This window comes from Peromyscus maniculatus, chromosome 15, assembly GCF_049852395.1.
Source record: "Peromyscus maniculatus bairdii isolate BWxNUB_F1_BW_parent chromosome 15, HU_Pman_BW_mat_3.1, whole genome shotgun sequence".
Classification (NCBI taxonomy): domain Eukaryota; kingdom Metazoa; phylum Chordata; class Mammalia; order Rodentia; family Cricetidae; genus Peromyscus; species Peromyscus maniculatus.
Window position 1 is genome coordinate 60,932,017 of NC_134866.1, and position 19,560 is coordinate 60,951,576.

General features: G+C 40.0%; 1 protein-coding gene across 1 annotated transcript in view; it reads right to left on the reverse strand.

Annotated features, from left to right (window-relative positions):
- Adgrv1 (adhesion G protein-coupled receptor V1) overlaps nucleotides 1-19,560 on the reverse strand; it is a 541,812-nt gene that overhangs the window by 276,444 nt on the left and 245,808 nt on the right. Inside the window, exons 79-82 of the mRNA XM_076552019.1 lie at nucleotides 14,257-14,441; nucleotides 5,139-5,388; nucleotides 4,469-4,608; nucleotides 2,771-2,931 (exon numbers count right to left, since the gene is read on the reverse strand). Coding sequence (XP_076408134.1) covers nucleotides 2,771-2,931; nucleotides 4,469-4,608; nucleotides 5,139-5,388; nucleotides 14,257-14,441 — 736 coding nt within the window. The remainder of the gene's footprint in view (nucleotides 1-2,770; nucleotides 2,932-4,468; nucleotides 4,609-5,138; nucleotides 5,389-14,256; nucleotides 14,442-19,560) is intronic.

Here is a 19,560-nt window from a genome sequence, read left to right on the forward strand (position 1 = left end):
TTCAGCTTGCAGGGGAGCAAAAAAAAAGGCACAACTTAAAATGTTTGCCATTTTATAAAAAGTTGAACAAAAGAATGATCATACTCAAATAATTTTTATTAACTTTCTTAATCTGTAAGGCCTGTAATTAGTCACTTACAAATTATTATTTATTATGAAATTGACATTGTATGGGCATTTACACACAGTATTCTCTTTTTAAGTAGGTAAGATAACTAGCTAATTAGTAAAGAACACTTTAGTTTAGGTAATATGTTAAAGGATTTCTTCATGATAAGAAGAAGGAAGTGACTCCAATGTGAGAACAGGCCCACCTCTAACACTGTCAAATCACTTCCGCCACAGGAAACTGAACTACAGACGCAACAAAATGACTGATTTCATTCACTTAAGGTAACACGGAAAGGAACTACATGATGGAGGTAACAGGTTATCTTTACAGTTAGAAGACTATGAAACTGTGTTAAGAGTCAAAGTTGGGGAAACTCCAACCCAACAGTCGTCTTCGATGGGATGGTATCCTAGAGAAAAGCCCCGAAGATGTGTAGTCATCTTCCGGGAAATAGTGTGCACACGCCTCAAGCCTTGCTGATCTTATTAGTAATTAGATTAGATTATGGCATGTGGTGAAGCCATCTTAATTTACACTTCTTCCGAGTCATTCCTGTCACGGGCCAGAGAATGCACACAGCCCTCTTTTACTACCTTTCTCTTTTTTATCCTTTTTACTTTAAGGAGTGGCCTCAGTTTCGTTTCTGGCATTCGGCAAGCATAGGATCTTCCAGGTCACCCTCTCTCCTTTCACCTCTCTGAACTGAGGGCTTCCCAGCCTTTATCCTCTTTCGCCCACTTCTCGAACTGTCATCCAGAACAGGAAGCAGAACTAACGAAGAGGCCAGCTTCTATGAATATGTACATCGTTACACTCGTGAAAAGGACTAGTTAACTGTTAGCAAGTCAGAGCTATCCCATTTGGTCTGACCCAAAGTACACACTATATATATAAGAAACAAAAAGTCATCTTTTCTAATTCCCAAAGGCACATCAGAGGAATGGGCATTGGTTCTCTCATGAACTAAAAACTGAGGCAAAAACACAGGAGTTTAGAGTCCTTACTTTAAAAATATCTTGAATAAAACAGGAAATAAATTATAATTTCAAAGTCTTGACACTGGTCCCAAGTCAAAAGCACAAATGTGGATGTAGCAGCTACATGTGGGTGATATTTAAGTTCTCAAACACCCATAAAGGTCAGCGTAACGTTTTCTGCATCAAGTTATAGAAAATATAGAATGACCAATAACTCTCCTAGGATGTACCTTATGATTCTACTGCCTCTACATGGAATCAGAGACACCATGCTATAAGTTTTAAAACTCTCTAGTTTGATGTTCAATGTTTTTGTAAAGCAGAGGATTCCTCTGGGTCACAGCAGCATTTGAATTTGTTTATAAAATAATATCCAAATTTTATTTCAATATGGTAACTTTTTATTCCATTATTCTATGAAACTTCTTTGCTCATGAAATATGCCACCATTGAAATAAAACAAGTCTCCCTCTGATTTTGAAGTTATATTCACCTAGAAGAATTTATTGGATAAGAAATGCCATCCATCTTTTATGAAAGATATTATTAAGAACAGGAGATTCTTAACTGTTGCTATGGAACCCAAGACTCATAATTCAGATACATTATGGAAAAATTATAACTATGCAAAATTGAATTATACTGGAAATATTTAACACTCAGAACCAAGAATAATAATTAGTTACTGGACTCTATGTCCTGAAAGATTTCCTAGTGGATGAGGATTGTTAGGCAGATTGTTGGTATAACGTATTTAGAGAGACAATGCCTCCCAATAACAGACAAGTCATCACTAAACCAGCCTGAGATGCAGATATGATTTGTAGTCATACATTGGGGGTAGGAACTGTGAAGTATCCTGACACATACTACCAGAATATTACTCTAGTTCCCAATAGCTGATCAATCAGGACTTGAACTAAGACAGTCTGGTTGCAAGGTTATATTTATAGTTATTATCTCATACAGAGTTATCTACATAGCACATCATTCCTAGAAACAATGGAGGGCTTCCTAGGGTGAAATATGGTAAAGCAGCAGTGGAGTTAAACATTGGAGGGCTTCCCAGGGTGAAATACGGTAAAGCAGTAGTGGAGTTAAGGCGTGCAGTGGTGTAAAGGGTTCCTCATACTTTTCACCACAAGGTACAGCACAGGAGAGTAAGTTTACAGTTATGGTGTATGTAAACAGACAGACATCAATAAAAGCCAAGTTCCTATTGCTGCAATAAAAAGGGGGCTAAATATGTTGAGTAGAAAATAATTTTAGCATAGGGTTTGATATGTTTAAAGTGCCAAAGTTGTAGACGACTGATCAATTGATGGGATAGAATATTTATTTTAATGAAAACACAAAATCTTTATATGTATTGATTTATATGATCCCAATATTCTAACTGTAGAGCCTATTGGTCTAAAGTGCAATACAACACAAACGGTTCCCTTTCCTCTTATCTAGCCTCTGTCTCATGCTGTATCCCATGCTCTTCATGAAAACATGGCTGCTTCTGCAAAGAAGTTCAGAGTTGACCCTCCATAAATACCTGCCGTATGTATTAATGATTAAGATGGGCAAATGATGAATCATAGCATGCTCATATCTTACACACACAAAAGAACTATGGGAAAGCTTCATTCTCACAAATATTTAAAATTCATAACTGGAAAACCCTGCCACTGACCTGAAATGCATATAAACCCAGAAGAGAAAAAAGCTTCATTGTACGATGACAAGTTGTCAGTCTGGGCGTGGACAGCATACACAGACAAGTGTGAACAGGCACATTCCACGTAGTCCGAAGCATCTTCAACCACTTTGCAAAACTGGCTGTCAGACAACCAGCTAGAACAAAACACAATAGTCGCTGTTCTTTCAATTATGTGTTCAGATTGTTTTTAAAGGAAAAATAACTAGCTGAAATTAAGTGTTCTTTACTCAAGACTTAAGCAGACTACATTTTCCAGAAGAAACACTAAAAGGAATATCTCATCCAGGACATGACCCAACAGTTTCCATCAAGACACCTTAAGAAGCAGTGTAAATACCAACCAGACCTGCCAGAGCATTTGTTGTACCAAAGAAGTTAGCCTTCTCAGCAATGGTGTAGCTGCCTTACCTAGCCTAAGGCAAATTTGGTCTTTTCTGTCATTCGAAAATTTCCACTGGTCAACATAGCTATGACATGTGTGGATCCCCACAGACCATCATAGTCACGGTTTGTGTGGATCCCCACAGACCATCATAGCCACGGCTTGTGTGGATCCCCACAGACCAGCATAGTCATGGCTTGTGTGGATCCCCACAGACCATCATAGTCACAGCTTGTGTGGATCCCCACACATCAGCATGGCTGTCTTAGTCAGGACTTCTATTGCTACAATGAAATACCATGACTAAAAAGCAAATTAAGGAGGCAAGGGTTTATTCAGCTTATACTTCCATGTTGCTGTTCATTACCAAAGGAAGCCAGGACAAGAACTCAAAGCAGGCAGGAACCTGGAGGCAGGAACTGATGCAGAGACCATAGAGAGGAGTTGCTTACTGGCTCACTCCCCATAGCTTGTTCATCCTGCTTTCTTATAGAACCCAGGACGGGATGGCACCACCCACAACAGGCTGGGCCCTCTCCCACCGATCACTAATTAAGAAAATGCCTTACAGCTAGATCTCATGGAGGCATTTTTTTTTTCAACAGAGGCTGCTTCCTTTCTGATGACTGTAGCTTGTGTCAAATTGACATAAAACCACTAGTACAATCACCACCGTATGTGTAGGGCTAACCTCTCCTCTCGCTTTCAAAAGTCTTGTAGTTTGCACAACACCAGACAAATTACTTGTATGCTATGGTGGTTTGAACAAGGCCCCCAAAGGCTCATATATTTGAATGCTTGGAGTTGGTGGAATTCTTTGAGAAAGATTAGGGGGTGTGCCCCTCTTGCAAGAGGTGTGGCCTAGTTGGAAGAAGTGTGTCACCCTGAGTGCACTTGGAAGTTTAAAAAGCCCATGCCAGACCCAGTCTCTCTCTCTCTGCCTATATCTTACAAATAAGGTGTAAGTTCCCAGCTACTGCTCCAGCACCATGCCTGCCTGCCTCCTGCCATGCTCCCTGGCATGATAACCAGGGATTCTAACCCTCTGAAACTGTGAGCAGGCCCTAAATTAAATATCTTCTTTTATAAGTTGCCTTGATGATGGTGTTTCATCACAGCAATAGACCAGTAACTAATGCATATGCTTTCCTATGATTTCTTCCACAGCTTTTCTTTTTTTGTATTTTGAGTCCTATATCATAAATACCATCTATGTTTAAAACAATCAGGTGCAATTGTTTCTGGCTGGGAAGCACCAAACACTTTTCTTAAGATTTATCAGTTTGTACCTGGCCGTGGCCTGATTCCAGAAGAGACAGAGAGATGTATGAGGAACAATTCTAGGCTCAGCTGCATAAATCCTGTAGAGAACCTCATTGTTGTTAGGCAGGGGTTGTGCACTCTGACCTTTCACACTCAGGGACAACACCTATAATGTCAAAAAGAACAACATTTACACATTTACACATTACACAACATTTAACGGTAATTTTCCAATTAGTGATATGACTGAGTCTCCCAGTCAGAGCTGGACTTCGTTTCCCTAATACCTACAGTGTTTTCTTCAGCACCATTTGCTGGCTCTCTTACTGAATGCAACTCTGACCGGCTTTCTACTGTCACAGCCTAACTCCATTGCACTCACTTTCAGTCTTTAGCTGACAACACCCACTGTAAGTATCACTGGCTGGCCTCCGGAGAAGGTAGGTACATGCTAAGATATTACAGTAGGGAAAGCTACTTCTACACTTTGTCCATACACACACACATACACCACAAAACATGAGGGAAACAAATCCAACTACATTTGAAGCCAAAAAACTATAAATGGCTTACAGAGAGAGGAATTTTCATACTACTCCTGTATAGCACCTGAAAGAACAGCTAAGCTAATGTGTTCTGAGTTTGCCTGGTAAAGGGAAAAGATAAACGATCACATAATTTTAAGTGAGAGATTACCTTGTCCTTCAGGGCAGGCAGGTTGTTTCCTGCCAAGAACCACTGCTGGCTGCTGTACTCCAGAAACTGGACTGATGTGCACGCTCTTTTCCCATCCAGCACTTCTGCATCTGGAACATCCAATAACCTCTCCGGAATCTGAATGTAATCACCATCCTTTCCTTCGAACGTGTGTCCATTGATTTGCTGAGGGTACCAGGAAAGGGCCAGGATCGACAAGTATGGGCAGCTGTCAAGGATGGTTTTGCTTCTACAGGAGGAAAACAAGCCTGTGTTGAGTTGGCAGGTGTTTGTATCAACATATCCAATCGTATTTGCTTCAGTATTTAAATGGATGGGTTTTCTTCATGTAGAACAATCCCATCACTAAATAACCATCTGCCTTCCATTTCCTAGTGATGCTTACATCGTTCCACCCCCCTTTGCTTGGTCTCTCTTCTAACCTAGCACAGGAGTATCTGGAAGCTGTTACACAGTTATCATAATACAATCTGTGGCTTAGAATGTACTTTTCTGTGTTAGTCACAGGCTGTGATAAGACAGGCTGAGGAAAGGGTATTCCCATTAGAGTGGGATCTTTTTTAAATTTAAAACCGTGGAGCACATGCATCTACAGCTGCATTTTCATCTCAGATGCCCCTTATGCCTTTCCAGTACATCAGAGCCTTCTAATACAACCATCCAGCTTACGAGAAAACAGATCTGAATAATAATGGTCTTGACGCTTCTGACATTTTTATTTTTTCATACCTCTTAGGAATAATAAGATTCTACACTCAGCTAAATTGCTTTCAAACCTCAATGTGAGTTGAACTCATACGGACTTGGTTTAAAGTACAGGTGGCATTCCAGCCTCTCTAAGGCAAAATCCTTACATGGGGAGCGGATTTATGGTTCAAGGAGTGTGACTACGTAACCATTTTTCCTAAAACTTGCAGTGAGTGGTTTCTGGCATCATCATCTTTGCCATAGGGAGCAGATACCAAGGTAGAATAAATATAAAACCTGCTTTAAACAGTGTAGAGATTATTGGGATACTGAGAAATGTATCTGTCCAATGTTCAAGGTTCTACCGGCCATAGTGTGTGTCGAGTATATAGTTAGATAGTGTATCAAAATGATACCTTGCTAAGACCTGTAATGTGAGGAATGAATCTGATAATGTTAAATGAAAGATGTGAGAAATGAAAGAGTCAAAGGGAACCTTTTCCTCTAGCTGTAGGTCATGTTTACAACAAGTTTCTTCCAAAGCTTAAATGATAGCATTTAAAGTGTTCAGTGTCAGTGATAATCAACTACACTCCAGGGCAGCCTTATGCTTAATAGTAGCTGGCCAATAATAAATAGATGCCATGATTTCTGTGATTTTGTTTTTTGTCTTTTCTGATTGTGTTTTGGTTTGGTTGAGGAGGTGGGTCTTTTTGAGAGAGAAAAAAGAACATTAAGTTGGGTTGGTAAGGAAGTAGGGAAGATCTAGAAGGACTTTGCGGAGGAGAAAGAATATGATCAAAATATACTATATGAAAAAATTTTAAAATAATTTTATAATGTAATGAAAATAAATAAATAAATAAATAAATAAATAAATAAATAAATAAATACATGCAGTGGTCAGTGGCTTTGATATTTTATCATATCCAGGATGCTAGGTGTTGGAGCCCACTAGGTTTCCTAGTGGCTGTACCCAACAGGACTGCATAAGAGGTTGATGGGACCACAGGCCTGGGTACCAGGTGACTGTATCTATCAAGGGGGAGGTCTTTTGCTCCACCCCTTGGCATTGTTATAAATAGACCTTTGGAATAAAGTTCTGGGCCAGTGGATAAGGATCCAGGCCCACCTGAGTCTATTCCGTGTTTTCTCTCTCCTCTCTCTATTTCTAAGTCTCTTATCCCTCATTCCTCAAAAGTTCTTGGGGTAAATAAATGTAGGGGCTGATCCTCCACAGATGGCACCTGAAGAGAGACAAAGAAAAAGATAAAGAAAAAAATAACCCTAGAGCTTGGTGAAAGGATTGAAGGGGATGCTGTGAATGTAGGTATTCCAATAAGGAACTGAAAAATGAAGGCAACGATATTTTATTCTCGGGTGTATAGGTTAGGTGGTAAAGGACATACCACAGGCTGCAGCAATACATTTCTCTCTATACAGATTTCTTCTCTCTCTCTCTCTCTCTCTCTCTCTCTCTCTCTCTCTCTCTCTCTCCTTCCCCTCCCCCTCTCTCTTCTATCTATAAAAAATAAGGAAGGTAGAATGGGTAATACAGTGTAGGAAGAACTTTAGAGCTAATTAGGAATATAGAAAAGAAAAGGCTTAGGGTAAAGAAGGATACGATAAGCCTAACTATGGGGCTATGAACGCAAAACCCTGGGGGAAAAAATCTATCTTCTTTGAGCTTATCAGTAGAAAGGGGATACCTATGGAAGATTTTGGCCTGGGAACAGCTAATATGTTAAAAACAAACAAACAAACAAACAAACAAAACCCAGCAGAGGAAAGAGATTTCCCCTGCAGTGGGTGCGGACAGAACAAAAATCCTCTGCTCTGTCAGCAGTGGAACATCATACCCTCAGAATTAGTTCCCTCCTGGTCACGAAGCCAAAAAGTTTAGAGAACAGACTTCTTAGGAAAAACTTAATCTTTCTCTCTTAAACTAAAAGCTCTCTTTAAAAACTTGCTGGTCTTTCTCTCTTGGGGGCGGGGGGAGCTAAAAAGGCTTTCAGAACTTTCTCAGTTTAAAACTGAGTTTCACCTGGATGGGAAAATCCTGGGCCAAGGGCCTGATGAGGCAGAGAAGCCAAGCTGTGGCTGCATGAGCAGCTGTGCTGAGCACCAGAGACACTATCTGGGGAAGGAGCTGGGATGGACAGGACGGGGAGCTATCCAGGAGAGAAGCTCTATTTTCTATCAGAGAAAGGACCTTTCGGAAACAAATGTTTCCCGTTTGCCTCACTGACCTGGAGTGAAGCCCTGAGGGCTTTGCCTCGGGCTATAAGCCGCAGCCTGAGTAAGGAGACAAACCAAACAGAGGGAAAGCTCGGGAACTGGGTCGGGTGAAAGATCTAGTTGGAGAGGTATACCTGTCAACTGTGGCACCGGCATCCTAAAGCAAGCTCAAGAAAGGAAAATCTCCCGTTGCAAAAGTGAAACCCTGTGAAGGGGACCGGCAAGCTTGCTGGCATACCGGAAAGGCTTTCCGGGAAATGTAGTATCAATGCAGGTTTGGAACAGTGCTTTATATGGTCTAATAGCTGCACAAGGAATTTTTGCTAGGAGCTTTGTGGCAGTTCCACACAATAATTTCACCTCAGTCTGAAGTGAAGCTTTTTGGTGGAATAAACCGAAAGCTCTGCTGTAATAGAAGCGTTTGTCTGAATTATGGCCCAGGGGAGCTGTTATGAATTTGGGTAAAGAGACAGCCTCTGGTTAGAAACTGTTCACAGCTGAGCATTTCTACTGGTTCCAGAACAGCTGAGAGAGCTTGGCGATGACAGGAAAGGGGACTTTGGGGAGTAGCATTTGTTCCAAAAATGTTACAGGTCTCTAGCAACAAGTGTTACAACCCCTTAGCGACATACTCACTAAAACTCCAAGGTTGAAAGAGCCACTGACAAATCTTGTTTCAAACTCTCAAGAACTTTCAGAATGACTACTATAAACTCTGAACTTCGGAAATGATTTGCATACTTCTGGTCCTGTTAATAGTTTAGTTAAAAAAACTTTTCTAAATGTTAAAAAATATCTTATAGATGTTTGATTTAGTGTTCAGTTAGTTCTGTTATATGTAAAGTGATAATAATTAAGAGATCTCTTCTAGATGTTAAGGTTTATAAAGTAGAGCTATAGAATGTAACTAAGACTTAGGTAAGGTTTAGACTTAAGTGAGACTTAGAGGTGAGGTTTATAAATATAGGTTTACAGTAGCCCTATAGAGAGTTTGCTAAGAGATTCTTCCTAGTGTAAGTTAGTTAAGAGTAAGAAGTAATATATCTCCTTTAGGTGTTTGCTAAGTTAGATATTTGAAAAAGTACTAGAGTAGTCCTATAGAATGTAAGTTTATTATGTAGGCTTGAATAAGACTTGGGTAAGGTTTATAAAGTAGTCCTACAGAATTTAGGTTTAAAATTTAGTCAGAAAAATGTAGGTTTAGAATATATAGGCTTTAGGTCTAGGGATATGAAGAGTAGGTTTTCCCAAGCTGAGAAAACAATATCCACAGCAGACTTGGCAGTTCCAGAAACCGCCAATAATGGCAAGAAGCAGCTCCAGAAACTGCTAACTTCAAAAAGTAGCAACAGACAGTAATGTCCACGGCTGAGGCCCATGGAGGGTCATAGCTTGCCACACAGCAGACGCCAAGAGCCCTCGAAGGCAGAGGCAGGACTAGCAGCCAGAGTCCACAGGCTTTCAGCCATGAAGCTACGCCATGAGAGGGCTAAGGACAGGCAGCAGCCGGGAAAGCCCTGCAGAGATGCTGCGGGAGAGGTGAACAGTTAGTTAGGTTCTGCAACCTTTGAGATGCTACACTGCAAGAAAGGCAAACGGCAGAGAAAGCCCAGCGGTTTGTGTCACCTCGGGAAAGATGAACAGTGAGCAGAGCAGAGGTGAACAGCGGAGACGGCAGAGACCAGACTGCTTCCTTCCGGAGGCCTAGAGCAGAATGGTGTGAGTGCGGGAAAAGCAGCTAAGATGAGCTGGAAAGCAGGAAGCTGTGGCGGTGAGAACCGTCCTCCAGGCTGAACAGCCAGCTTGAGGCTTTTCGGGATCTGCTGAGACTGACTGCAGCCTGAGCTCCGAGCAGCAGGATGTGACTGCAGTCATGGAGTCGCCCTGAGCTATGTTCATCATACACCAGGACAGCGAAGGGAGGATTCTGGGACCTGGTTTGCTGAGCACTTGGGCCGTCAGCAATGCCGGTAATGGGCTTTCCTCCCAAAGCCAGGGTTGCCGTGGGAAGGCCAGTTTCAGCTCATGGCAGCTGCAGGAGCCTTGAGCCCGTGTGGCTATGCGGTGAAGCTCCCTAGCCTGGCCCTGGAGCCGTCTGGTTGCAGAGGACGACAGACTGCAAAGCGCAGCGGTAGCTGAAAGCAAACGTTTCAAAGAGACTTGACTGAGCTGAAAAGTTCTGGTTATGGGACTTTGCGTATTTGGAAATGTTTTCTTCAGAGTCATTATGACTCTGACAGCTGTACACAGACTTCAGGGCAGCTGACGAGCCAGGCCATGATGATGAACGCTCAGAGGAACTTTTAGCAATGGTACCGGAACTCTTTTTGAACTTAAGAAATGAAATGGACAGTAATGATTTCATTACAATGGGACAAGTTTTAATTTGCTTATGCATATAGACTCTATCAACAGTGATGATTTATGAACTGTTTATGTAAAAATGGAACTGCTTATAGAGAAATTTAGGTTTTCTAACTAGGCTTGAGATTTATTTTAAAATATAAAGAAAAGGGAGAGTTAATATTCCTCAGTATATTTAATTTAAAAAATATTTTCATGTTACTTGAGTGAAATAATATTATGTTTTGTATAGTTCTATTAAGAAATTGTTCTTGAATGTAGGTTTGTAGCTTGAGAGTAGGTTCATAGGAAGGTTGAGAGTAGGAATTATAATTTTGTATAGTTCCATTTATGTTAGAATTTTTATGTTAAGTTTGATGCAGTTACATCAAGAGTTTTTTCTTTTAAAATATAAAGAAGAGGGACCTGTTGGAGCCCACTAGGTTTCCTCGTGACTGTACCCAGCAGGACTGCATAAGAGGTTGACTGGACCACGGGCCTGGGTGCCAGGTGTTTGTAAGGGTCTAACTAGCAAGGGGGAGGTCTTTTGCTCCACCCCTTGGCATTGTTATAAATAAATCTTTGGAATAAGGTTCTGGGCCAGTGGATAAGGATCCAGATCCACCCGAGTCTGTCTTGTGTTTTCTTTCCTCTCTCTATTTCTAACTAAGTCTCTTATCCCTCATTCCTCAAGGGTCCCCCACAGCTAGGTCTCTGGGTCAGCCTCCTATGTGAAGACCTCAATTTGTATGGGCCCCCTACATGTCAACAATGGCTTTTCAAAATCCCCTTTTTATTCTCTTCACTCAGCCCCCCATATGAAACACTGTTATAGCTCAGCCACAGAGCCCTTCACTAGGCACAAAGCCACAGAAACCAGAGAACTTCTGCCACACAGCTGAACAATGCTTTCCTAACCCACTTCCAAGACATCAGTCTAGTCAGAGACCTCGCAGTTCCTGCCACTTTGTAAGCCAGCAACACACATCTTACTCCCATAAGCACCTCAAATTTCTGACCCCTCTTAATTGCCGATAACCAAACTCACCCACACACAACACTTTAACCTATTTATCACATATTTGCCTTCCAAATGTACTCTTTGTTAATACCATCATCTGCTTCGTACCTAGACTGAAGTGGGGGGGGGGGCTACATGTTAATTGGCACCCCTTTACATCCTCAGTGCTAATTGTATTGTTTTTAGTTGGCTTCCAAGTGGTTGCTCTGGATCCCATCACTAATATTCTTGCTCGATTCCCAAATCCTCCCCTCTCAGCAGATACACTTGATATTAAGGTGGTACACTGAGAATGCAAGCAAAATGCTTGACATATTTAGAGTTTTTAGCAAAGCAAACCAGATGTGACGGCCGTTTCTCTTCCACCTGCAATTTATTACTATTGTTGGTGTATGTCTAATTGCCTTAACTGCGCCACGCTTCTATGTTCCTTTAAATTCCAGATACATTCTGTGGTCTCAATGCAAGCAATTAATCTGTGTCAGGGGTTTCTGTAGCCAGGATGAGAGACACATAAATGGCACTAAGTTTGAACAGCACAGCATTTATCACAGGTGGTAAGGACTAGAGAGAGCACATTCTGTAAGAAGCTCTGTGAGGTGTTTCTGATTCTTCGCTGATTTTCCCATTAAGGAATATCAGTCCCCAGGACCCATTAGCACTCACAGCAGCATAAGCAGATGTAAAATGTCTTCTAATTTCACCTGCTATGGGATGTTCTGTATGCTGTGAATGTGTTGCTCTGATTGGTGGATAAATAAAATGCTGATTGGCCAGTAGCCAGGTAGGAAGTATAGGTGGGATAAACAGACAAGGAGAATTCTGGGAAGTGGAAGGTTGAGAGGAGATGCCAGCCTGCAGTCCAGGGAGCAGCATGTAATGGCACACAGGTAAAGGCACAGAACACGTGGCAACATATAGATTAATAGAAATGGGCTGAGTTTAAATGTAAGAGCTAGTCAGTGGCAGGCCTGACCTAATGGCCAAGCAGTTTTAATTAATATAAGCTTCTGAGTGATTATTTTATAAGCGGCTGGGGCGGGGTGGGGGGGGGGAGGGTCCATGGAGCTGGGCAGGATGGGAGAAAACTTCCAGCTACATTCACCACACCCTGGAATGGATCTGTAAGGAAAATTTGAACTGTAAGGTTGGTTTTAATGCCGTCTTCTGACCACACAGTATGGTACCTGGAAGGGGCTATGGAATTAAGCAGGCCTATGAGTGCGCATGAGACTCTCCATGAACTATTCGTGTGAATCTTGTCAAGGTAAGCAAGACCCTAAACCTCAGTTTCTGAATCTATAAGTACAAAGAATAAAAGTCCAACTTCCAATAGCTTACCTAAAGTGATGATTTGTAAAATATATATATATCCATGAGTGTGTGTGTGTGTGTGTGTGTGTGTGTGTGTGTGTGTATTATATATATCAACTTCTATGAAGGGTTATGCTGAACCTTATAAAACTTTTAGTATCACACTGTTTCTACCTATAAAACATCCATCCATACTATTCAATTTAATGCAGTCTGCATATAGCAAGGATATAATTAATATCATTAATGTTCTCTGTATTTTACACCTTTTATATGTAATTTACTGTTTTTGAACCTCATGTGTCTGCAACAAAAGAACTAATATTCAAAGTTTTATTTAATCAACTGATTTCTTTTTTAGTTTGACAGATTCATTATTGAGGTGACTTGTATATCATGATTTACTAAGTATGGATGATGATTTTCATTGAAAATAAATGATAAAATAAAGTTTATATAAATATTCTTAACCAAATATTCATTAAATAGTAATAAAATGATATTTTTTTTTAGGTGGCATATATGAACAACATGAAAATCAGGATGGATTTTAACTTCTGCCCATGTTCTAATGTCAGTGGATTTTGGCTGTCAAATACAAATAAAACATTTTGTGATTTTTGGACTACAGTAATACAATTTAAATGTGAATGTAATTTCTTATATCATTATGCACAAAATATTAGCACACAGCTACATAATTAATTATGCAGTTAATAATGACCATGTTATTTTCTCCTCCTCTTGCTAGCTTCCTGCTGTGGAATTCCAGTCATAAAAAAACCCTAAAGTTTGAGAGTTGCCTCCCATTGGAAAAGACATCTGGGGCTTTGGGGCAGCAGAAGTCACAGCCGGAGGCTGGGAATCAGCATCCTTCCTCCTCAGAATGTGCTTTCCACTGACTGAATAAAAGCAGGAGGAGACAGGTGATCTTGTGTTTCACTCTAAAGATAGTTTGAGACAATGGCCCTGCAGTGCTGATGGCACAGTCCCTTCTCCTGCTGGGCCTGTGCTTCCTTCTAACAGTCTGTGCCGTTGGCCAACAGATGGGAAGTGCTGACCACACTCTGTGTACCACGCACTGCTGTGGTGAGACGTGCTGACCACACTCTGTGTACCATCTCAGCATCGGCTGACACCATCCACTGCTGTGGTGAGAAGCACTGAGCACACGCTCTGTGTACCACACACTGCTGTGGTGAGAAGTGCTGACCACACTCTGTGTACCACGCACTGCTGTGGTGAGAAGTACTGACCACACTCTCTGTGTACCACGCACTGCTGTGGTGAGAAGTACTGAGCACATGCTCTGTGTACCACGCACTGCTGTGATGAGAAGTGCTGACCACACGCTCTGTGTACCACACACTGCTGTGGTGAGAAGTGCTGAGCACACGCTCTGTGCACCATCTCAGGGTCAGCTGGCACCGTACACTGCTTTGGAAGCCCTGAGGAAATACATTTTGGGAACCGACAGTTTTACAGAGGACTTACTTTTCACCAGGAGACCCACAGGTAACATCAGTCAGCAGAGAAAAGGCAAAATGCTCTGTCACCTCCACGAAGTGGCTGAATCCCCGAGTGTCCTTGCGTTTAGGGTTAATGAGAGCACAAAGGAGTTCATACAGAAGGGTTCGGCTTTTGATACTGAAAGCTTGAGTTTTTCCTTCCATCGTTATCTGGAAGAAAAAAATCTAAGTATTAAAATGTATTAAATAGATGACTTCCTGGATTATATATAATATATACATTCTATATGCTTTTCATTAATAATCACTAACAATGACAAAGATGGAAATATGAAGAACTGAAAGGAAAATGATATCAAAATTATATTTGAAATATACCCATTTCCATCTAAAAGGCATGGGTAATCACTGACAAAGAAAAGAAATAATCATTAAAATTCTTTCCATTTGACGATTCCTTAAAGTCCCAAATGGTAGCATTTATCATTTAAGTTAGCTACAATAGTCAACATCATGAATTAAAATAAGTCACAACTTTACATCTACCCCAAGAATTCTTTTTTCTTTGATGAACAAATAAAGTAATAAATATTTCAAAGAACAGGTTTGTAACAGAAATAAGATTTGAATTGTCTATATTGCAATGAACAAATAGTGACCACCATCTAACATTAGAGAACAAAAACACACCAAATGAGAAAGTTCTGTTCAATCAAGAACGCTCAAGATATCCTGGCACACTGCCTCTTAAAATGTGACTCCCTACCTTAAAGGACTGAGTTGCTGTTTGAAGAACAAGGACAATACTATTGTTCCTTTATATTCGAATATACCTGGGAAATCCGGACTCCAAAGTCATCAGTTTACAGTTCATCCACTGTGGCTCCTGCCAACACACGCACCCCCACCCCTGTGATTCACTGAATATCTCTAGTAATAAACTCATGATATCATTGAAATGATTGCCTTTTTTCCCTATCAGGTAAGCTTAGTAAGGGGGTATCCTATTTCTGCAACTTTGTAACCTAGCAGTTTCAAACTCACACCCAAATTCAAGATTTGAATTTACAAGACTATCCATCTCAAAGTTAAGAGAACAGTCCACAGGGAAAGCATAATGAAAATAACAATACGAATTTGATAGTACAGTTACAAATGAGCAGAGCATAGCCCACTGGGTACGTAAGGAGGCCACGTAAGCCAAATGACACACAAGCTCAGGAGAATCTCTTAGAGCGCAGAAAGGTAACTAACACATAAGATAGTCTTAAGGCCAATAGACCCTAGGACCCAGCAAATCAAAGCCGGTGAGGAGAAAATAACAGATCCTCAATAGGTAGCACAAGTATTGGTGTTTACAGATGTAGAAAGTGATTTATATCTGAGAAAATAGAAACAGAGAGATAATATATAATATTACTCCCAGAGCTATAAAATTACAGTGGGAGATAGACAAGAAGAAACCAGAAATGGAGAAACAAAAGTTCAGCTTGACATTCAACGTTACTGAAAGGAAATGCCAGAAGAGCTGTATGTGTAGAATTTTAAGAATTAAGGTACAGTGGGATGTCTTTCTGTATGCTGTGAATATGTGTTGCTCCCATTGGCTAAAAAATAAGCTGCTTTGGCCTATGGCAAGGCAGCTTAGAGGCAGGTGGGAAATCCAAGGGGAGAGACAGGAGGAGAAAGGTGGACTGGGGGAAACGCCAGCCTGCCGCCCAAGGAGCAAGATGCCAGCAGACCGGTAAAGCCACAGAACACGTGGCAAAACATAGATTAATAGAAATGGGTTGACTTAAGATATAAGAGCTAGCTAGCGAGAAGCCTGAGCCATTAGGACATACAGTTTGTAAGTGACATAAGCCTCTGTGTGTTTATTTGTCTGAGCGGCTGTAGAACAAGTGGGACACAGGAAAACTCCTGGCTACAGAAGGTTTATACCCAGGAATTAGACAGCTACTCAAACTCTTATTTGTGCTCAAGGAAAACAAAAAGTTTATTAAGTAAAATAAGAAGGACAACAAAATGCATTCCTCTACCACTAGGTTAGTGCAGGTTCACTGCTGCTCAGCACTTGACAAAACTTCTCTAGCCTTAAGAGTCATGTGCAGAGATCTTGTTGTCATGGTTTTATTTCCAGAAAGAGAAACTGAGGCAGAACAAGAACAACCAACTTGATTCAGGACCCAAACTTGGTAATTGGCTGTGCTCCAGACATGCCTGCCAGGCATCTGCACTAGCTTGCAATGTCCTACTTACATGGCAGAATATTACAGCACAACCTGAGTTAGTTCACTGGCAAGTCTGTAAAACTAAGTGACCTGCAAATCAGTGTTAGTGTGTTCACAATCTAAGTCATGCATAGAAATGACTGCAGTAGAAAATACACATTATTAAGAAGAAAATGATAAAACAAATGGTCTGGCTCTAAAAGGTCATTTTATGAAAATAACAGAAAATCCCAAATTATCAAGATTCATTTGCAAATCAGTAGAAGACCTGAACTTCACATGGGAAAACACTAAGAAGCTCTCAGGATTTCAATTAAAATGGAAAGCCATTTTGGATGTGTGTAAGGGGAGAACTCTATCAGACTTCAGAGAACATGCTATTCCTGTGCTTTTACAGATGTTCCAGAATACAAAATCAGAGCTCCTGACTCAAGTTCTACCAAGGTCTAATGACGAAGAAAACAAACCTGATAAAATAAAAAATTAGAATATTAAATCCCACAGGGGCTTTAAGTCTAGATTGTTATTAAGGTAACCAATAGCACCAGAAATAATTTGCATTGTTCTACAGCCAGGAAAGTCAGGGGCCAGAATATTGTTATACCAAAGATAGTCTGAGCCCGCAATGGACTTTATCTGGAAAACCTTTATAGTGAATCTTATAAAGATGTTATTCTTTTTAGGATAAAAACTGGCAAACAAAAACTGGCAGCTACTTCCAATGTGTAAAATTTCCATCTATAATTCATCAAAAGAAAAGTGTTGTAGGACAGATACATCATAAAGAACTTAGAACCAGAGAGAGAATAAAACTTTCAAATATCAAATATATTCACTTAAAATACAAGGTCATGTATCATTTTATCCAGCACATGGAAGTTCTAGTCTGTACTGAAGTTGAGGTTGGGCTGTTTTCTGTTTATTTTTTTTTCTTCAACTTCCTATGGTGGTAACAGCATAAAGTACAGTTGGTTCTATTTGAATTTCAGACAATAAACAGTAACTCTTGGCTCTCAGTGCATCTCAAATGAAGTGTTAATGATGATATAATCACACTTAGATTGTGTTACTCACCTGAAGTTTATAATTAACTAATCATCCTTTATTTTCATTTGCTAAATGTCACAACCTTATTTATATGTGGTCATCTTCATGTCGGTTATTAACTCATTACCCCTTCAGTCTTATTATATAATTATGTCTAAAACGTGAAATATATTTCTGAACATATAGTCCTGAATGTATCAAAAGGGATACATTCTGATTTTGTCATCAAGAAGACAGTGTGCTTCCCCAACCTCCATGGTTCAGCCTCTGTATACACAGGCTGTGCGACACTGACGTCACCCCCAGGCTGCACATCTTCAGGGAATGCTGCTGCTGACGACTGCAGGTATGTATACAGGGCATTTATATGTCCAGACATAGAAAAGGTACAGCGGAAATGATAGTCAAGAGCGTTTTTGGAGTTTCTTTTCAATGTTGTGCAAACACTGTTGAACACACGACTTGTTGCTGACTGAACCACTAGCTCCACTTTAATCGCTGTTATTTTTCCAACTTTTGTTAAAATAATAATGCTGAAACAAACCTCATATTACACATATATTTGCGCAAATGTTCCCTTTTGCCGTTCAAAAACACAATACTCACTAGGTGTTCACCATGAGCCATCTATTAGAAGCTGTGATTTAATAATTCTAGTTACTCAAACTTTTATCCAGCAAAGGCAATTGCTTATTTAATAAAGTATATTAATATTCAAAATAATGACCATATACTATTGGGCTATTTGAAAACTTTACTGAAATAAGTGTTGAAGCATGAGCCACCAAGACTTTGACTAAAGTATTAATGCTTTTTCAGACACAGTCTCACTGCACAGCCCAGATTAGCCGGAAACTACTGCTCTTCTGCCTCTGCCCTCTGCTCCACCTCTCGCCTCTACTTCTAGAATGTTGGAATATTAGCATGTGCTCCCTTATCTATCCATCCATCTATGCATCTATCTATCTATGTATCTATCTATCATCTACCATCCATGTATCTTGTATCTATCTACATACCTATCTATGTATTTATGTATCTGCCTATCTATATATGTATCTATCTACCATCTATCTATCTGTCTGTCTGTCTGTCTGTCTACTTATTTATTTTTCTGTACAGCAGTGCTTTGCATATATGTCTATGTACCACATGTGTGCCTGGTGCCCAGAGGCCAGAAGAGGGCATTGGATTGTGCGGACTAGAGTTACGGCCAGTTGTGAGCCACATGTGGGTGCTAGGAATTGAACCGTGGTTATCTGCAAGAGCAGCCAATGCTCTTAACTGTTGAGCCATCTCTCCAGACCCACACAATATCTCATTTTAAGTGTTGCCTTTTGGCTGAAGATAAAACATGGCTTTAATATATAACTTACTGAGGAAAAAGAGCATCAGAATTCCATTCTGTCTTTTTTTTTTTTCTCTAAAATATCTGAAATTTTCTTTTTTCTACTCTAAAATGTAGTCATTACAAATGGCTTCTCTTTTTTGGTCAAGATCAATTTACTATTGTTCCATCTGTTTCATCATTAGAAAGTTAAGTATCACTCTTCCTTGGCATGAACTCTAAAGAGTGGACTCTGCACAAAATGGTGATCATGCTCTGTGCTTTACAAAGGTTCGTTACAGCCTCTTCTTACCTGGTATGCTTTATGATTTTCTCTTCTCCCCTTCATGCCTGTGCTTTGAGAAATATGCAGAATAGGAATGATATTTGAGATCACACTGCAAACATTTTCCATATGAAAGGAATATGTGATATTTATGGGAAATAAATAGTATTTATATTATTTGTTTTATTTATCTTATATTTATATTATAAGAATGTTCACATTATTTATATAAATAAATATATAAATAACTTTTCCCTCAATAATAATTCTTTTTAGATATCATTTTCCATTTATAATCTTGAATTTTATAGCTCTATGTTATTACACATTTTATAGAAAGGTAAATAAATAATTCATTTCATATAACAGCTGACTATGGCAAGTCCATGCAAGTTGATGACTAATATTATCTGGGCATTTCTTATTCTTCCTTTTCAA